General features: G+C 41.8%; 1 protein-coding gene across 1 annotated transcript; it reads right to left on the bottom strand.

Annotated features, from left to right (window-relative positions):
• Nucleotides 1–539: 539 nt before the first annotated feature.
• LOC147455565 (membrane steroid-binding protein 2-like) lies at nucleotides 540–2,302 on the bottom strand. Its single transcript, XM_086514321.1, has 2 exons — nucleotides 1,954–2,302; nucleotides 540–1,172 (listed from the first exon to the last, which is right to left on the bottom strand). Exons 1-2 carry the CDS (start codon nucleotides 2,235–2,237, stop codon nucleotides 743–745), a joined length of 714 nt encoding a protein of 237 aa, XP_086370447.1. The 5' UTR covers nucleotides 2,238–2,302; the 3' UTR covers nucleotides 540–742.
• Between the last annotated feature and the right edge of the window lie 2,946 nt (nucleotides 2,303–5,248).

Below are 5,248 nucleotides of genomic sequence, written 5' to 3'. Positions count from 1 at the left end.
GAGTACACCTTCATAAAATGGCTACAGAAGTTCGGATATGGATTTCAAACATGGAAATACATATCACCTTTCCACCTTCCAATCTCCGTACGAACCCTTACAACCTAAAACATTCTTATGGGGCAGAAACAATAAACTGCTATTGGCGAAACCTACACTTGCCAACAATCACCAAACTGCCTCTGACCTGTTTTAAAAATTATTGTCAAACGGTTCAGCAGATCTTGCCCATGTATAAAAGAAGCCACTTTCCTGCATAATCACAGGCAGACGAATTGAAATACGCTGTCACTTCTATCCAGACAAAAAGCACAGACAGGTTGCACGTAGTCAGACTTCTTGTACAATGCATCAAAGCACAAACGTGTCTTAATAACCCCCTTCTGGGAGTGCAACAAAGTTGCCAACAATGCATACACTTACCCACCCATTTTAAGTTACTGCTATAATTCACACCTTTGAACACAGTATGCACCAGCCATATCAAGCATAATACAACACATTTGTCTTGTTTAATAGCTCATACAAAAAAATTTGGCTTGCTCTCATAATAACTTTTATCATATATAATACGACACTCAAAATGTGTTGTCCTCACAGAATATACATTCTGGCCAAAACAGGGCTTAAAAACAGCTTGCAAACATAAGTTTCTGTCTGCAGAGGTCACATCCTGTTCAAAAAAAACCTTCACTAAATGCTTGCAAACAGGATGGAAGGGTGCTTAAGACCTTTGTCATTTTCACTCTGCTGATGCAGTTTCCTCCTTTAAAATGGTTTTCTCCCCTTCCTCATTCACTTTCTCGACATCTTCATTCATTGTCGATTTATCACCTTCTTCATTCGCCCTTTCATCCTCCTTTGCTACCGGTTTCTCACTTTCATCCTCCTTTGCTACCGGTTTCTCACCTTCGTCGGTCTCTCCTGCTGCATTTGATGTATCCTCAACAGGAACCTCCCTCGATTTGATCTCCTTGCCTGTAATTTGGCCAACCTTCACATACTTGCTCATGAACTTCCACTCCCAATCTTGAAGAGCATCCATCTCATATGCACCTAGCCCCTCTAGATTTCCATTCAAATCCTGCTCTTCAAAAGACATCTTTGCCAGAGCTCTGCTTGCGTCCTTACCAGCAAAAAGAGCATACGGTCCACCTGGCCCATAGAACATCCTACTCAAAAAGCCCCAAATAGACATTGGTTAGTTTAGCGTTGTTTCAAATCGTAGCAACATATGCTTTATGTTTTGCGATCATAAAAGCAGAGAAACAGCAAGGTTAAATATCAAGTTATAGCACCCACCCTTCCATTTTGAAGAAACCTAAATAGATTGCTGACTTATCAAAAAATGTAACATGAGAAAATTAAACACACCTTTACATATTTAAATACATGTGACCAAATTATCTTGTTCCTACCATAACCCTGATACTGGCCCGAAACCGTACACAAACATACAAAAATATACCTAGATGGATGCACGAAGAGCCCACATTCACCTATTGAAAAAACTGCAAATTATAGCATTATGGTAGTCATTCAGAACTGTTAACCTTGTTGCACATAACATTTGACCACACACCCAATTATCTTGTGCCTACCATAACCCTGATACTGGCCCGAAACCGTACACAAACATACAAAATTATACCTAGATGAATGCACGAAGAGCCCACATTCACCTATTAAAAAAACTGCAAACTATAGCATTATGGTAGTCATTCAGAACTGTTAACCTTGTTGCACATAATGTTTGACTACACACCCACTAAAATCATCAGGATTTAGGCCTAGAAGAATCTGAGAAAAGCCCAAACTAAAGCATTTACCTGCGTTTTGTTTGTTTGTATGTGTGTGTGTGTGTGTGTGTGTGTGTGCATGCGTGCCACAGAGAGAGAGAGAGAGAGAGAGAGAGAGAGAGAGAGAGAGAGAGAGAGAGAGAGAGAGAGAGACCTGGATTGCGTGACGTCGTAGATCTGGCCTTTAATGGCCATGAGAAGGGGCTTGGACGGGTCATTGCCGTCGTAGGCACGCAGCTCTTCTTCGGTAACATCGCCCAGCTGTACGGGAGTAGGCAGGGGCTCCATGGGAACGTAAGAAGCGTGTTTGGGAGCAGCGAAGAAGCCAGATACGAGGTAGTAGACGGCCATGACAAGGGCAGCGATCGTGAAGAAGGCAATGGGCGAGAGGCCTGTGTAGGCAGGGATGGCGGCCATCAGGTCAGCGAAGATCGCCATGGTTGGACAGCTGAGAAGTAAGGTTGGGTGTGTGGTTTCTCCTCTTTTAACAAGTAGTGCTAAAACACTTGTGTATGGGCATTTTTTCAAGCAAAGAGCAAGAATTAATTAATTGATAATCTCAAATACTTGTAGCATTGAAAAACGATTCATAATCTTGGTCTCTTGTGAACGTGTGATGCCTCAATGGAATCCTTAGGCATACTTTATGTCAAAAGTGTTGGTGCTTCTATACCACCAACCCTCTCTGATTTCTTCACATTTAAGCTTGGAAATTATGGTTCTTCCTAATACCTACTTCTAAGATTCAAATCAAGCGTGAAGACTTTCCTGTCTCCTAGCATCTTCTTTTCAATGATAGGTCACCATTTGTGTCATTGCTCTCTTCATAGCATTGCTCACATATCTCCGTTTGTAGTGTAAATTTCCCCTTTCAAAAGGTAAAATCATGGTTGTAATTTCACTAGACCTTGATTTTCAAGGTCAAAGTTAGGGCATTTTAGTTATAAATCCGAGTAAATACCTTAGCGTTGAGGATAAAATCCAACTTGTCTCGTTGGTTTGACTTAAAATATAAAGACCGAGAAAATGACTTTTTTTCGATACACAAGGGATCCCTCCTTTTACAATGAACCAAAAACTATTGGCAATAACCAAAAATTATGCTCATTTATTTGGCAAGAGGTATGGAACTTTAGACGACCTTTGTTAAGAAACCATCTTTCTTGGTGTCAATTGGCCAAAGGATATCGATGCACCTCTAGCTAGACCATCTACGGTGGGTGGCTCAAAGTCATAAAATGAGAATGACATTGACAAAATATCAACTCACTCCTTTGATGTCCATGCTAGGGCTACACACTGGGAACTTGTCTCCCATGCCCAAGAGCCTAAGAAGTCCATCCAAGGAAGCACATGCATTTTGTTTAAGATATTGCTACACACTTATCAATGCCTAAGCACGAGGGACATACCAACATGAGAAGTAAGAGGATAGATGGAGTACTTAGAATGACAAAGCAGCACTCACTTTCATTATACCGGACTTAGGTGTTACCATAGACATGTGGTAGTGATGTGTGTGAACACACTGAGGACCACCGGGTGTAACATTTAATGGCCTAAAAACTTGTGTGTAGCGGAAATTAGTATGAACATAGTGGGCATTTCCATAGAATATATTCCTTATGAGAATTACAAGAGTGCTTGGGTGGAGAGAGCAACAAAAATCATAACACCTAGTTAGATAGCATGAACAATACTTTCAAACGAGAGAGAAATTAAGCTATTGACAATAGTTGAGGACCGTATTTGTATGGAGCCGGTCCCCCCTCCAAAAGGCTTTGTATTATGGTTTCTCCCATCAAGAGAGACATTGTACAATACAATTCTTTGTGTTCCTTCAAGACTAGCTAGTGCAATGAAGATGAAAGCTTCATGCACTAAGCAAAACACTTATCAAACACAACATCAATTATCTCCGGTCTCAGACCCAAGACCTCACACACCTTCGAAGATGGTGAGAGCTAGCGGGGTATGAGAGTAGATTGAGAGGAAGAAGGAGTATTCTTACGAGAAAGATGTACATCTCCTCACATAATCACTCATATTAGCATAGCTTAGCTTAGTAATTAGCATGGTAGAGGAGATGAGCATGCATTGAAGCTTGGCTCTTGGTTGGATTTGCATCACAAAGCCAAGAGTTGTTGGTCTAGGCCTCCCTTCTCACAAAGCCAAGAGTTGTTGGTGTAGGCCTCCCTTCTCACAAGCTTGGAGTAGGTGATAAGCTTTCCATTAAAGCTTGAGAAGGAGAGAGAGTCTTTTTTACTTCACACATGAGATTTTGTGAGTGTGTGTGTCAATAATGCCTTGCAAAAATCAGCCCCCTCTCTCTCTTGGTCGACCCCTCTTGCTATTTGGTCATGCTATCGTCTCATTGGACCTCCCTAGGGCTAACCAATGACAATTAAGTAGCATAAGTGATAACCTTCTGACATGTGTCCCACTTTCCCCTTTTGTGAGAGCTTTAGGCAATTTAATAATTCAACTAAACTCTCATTGGACCCCTTTGCCTCCTGGCCAATAGGAATCAGGGAAGCCATTGGGCTGTTGAATGCTCATTGGACCCCTTGGGAGACTGTGCAAAAGTCTTCTAGAGAGCTTAATTCTCATTGGTTCTTTTATTAAGTGTTTTTAAATTAATTAAACTAGATTTACTCTAGCCTAATTCTCATTGGTCCACCTCCAAGGCCATCCAATAGGAATTGGGTACACCTTGTGGGCATCTAGGCTAGGGAGCTCACATGTGTCCCTCATTCCCTTTCTGTAAAGGGAGCTTGCGTGTGTGTATGTGAGTTTCTCTCTCATCCCCTACTCCCAAGGCTCGCCCCCTCCTGTGTAGGGATTGATCAAGACTTTTGGGACACACACAAAGCATCCAATTCCCCCCATGGTTGACCTTTGGACACAACCTTTGAATTTTGGAACCTTAGCATTTTGGAAGTCTTAATGGGCTGAACCTTAGGGTCTTTTTAGCCCATTGTTGCACATGGCTCTTTTGCAGATGGCCCCCCCTTTGGATCCCTATTTTCCCTCCTTTGGATCCCTACTGTGGCCGGTTTGCTAGCTTAACCAATATTCTAGCTTTTTCTCCCCTAGCACTTCCCCATATTAAATGATCAGTTTAACATGAGAAAATCATTTAGGAGAATTAGATATTGATTATTATGACATTACCTCTCTCTTGACATCATAGTCGTCCTTGACTATGGGGTAGAGAAGATAAAGCATATTCATTAGTCCTTTTCTTAGCGGGTAGAGGATCCCTATGTTACCCTGCGACATCATTCCACAATGGATGACTAGTCCATTTGGCGCTGGAGAGCCTGAGGCTGTTGCAAGCATGTCTGTACATTAGTCCTATTAGTCTTCCATAGTAGAGTGACAAGCTCTACTTGGTGTTTGGGAGACGTCGTCTCCGCAAACTTGATCTAAGCATGCATACTACTTCA

Source organism: Adiantum capillus-veneris, chromosome 6 (assembly GCF_014529385.1).
Source record: "Adiantum capillus-veneris isolate H3 chromosome 6, ASM1452938v2, whole genome shotgun sequence".
Taxonomy (NCBI): Eukaryota; Viridiplantae; Streptophyta; class Polypodiopsida; order Polypodiales; family Pteridaceae; genus Adiantum; species Adiantum capillus-veneris.
Note: the sequence above shows the minus strand (reverse complement) of the source record. Positions and strands in the feature narration are given on the sequence as shown.

What these genes read in the sequence shown, in the direction of transcription:
- LOC147455565 (XM_086514321.1), bottom strand. Translation starts at nt 2,237, where the DNA reads ATGGCGATCTTCGCTGACCTGATGGCCGCCATCCCTGCCTACACAGGC. An exon ending in TACGACGTCACGCAATCCAG is followed by an intron (nt 1,173 to 1,953) that starts GTCTCTCTCTCT and finishes CTTTTTGAGTAG; the next exon opens with GATGTTCTATGGGCCAGGTG.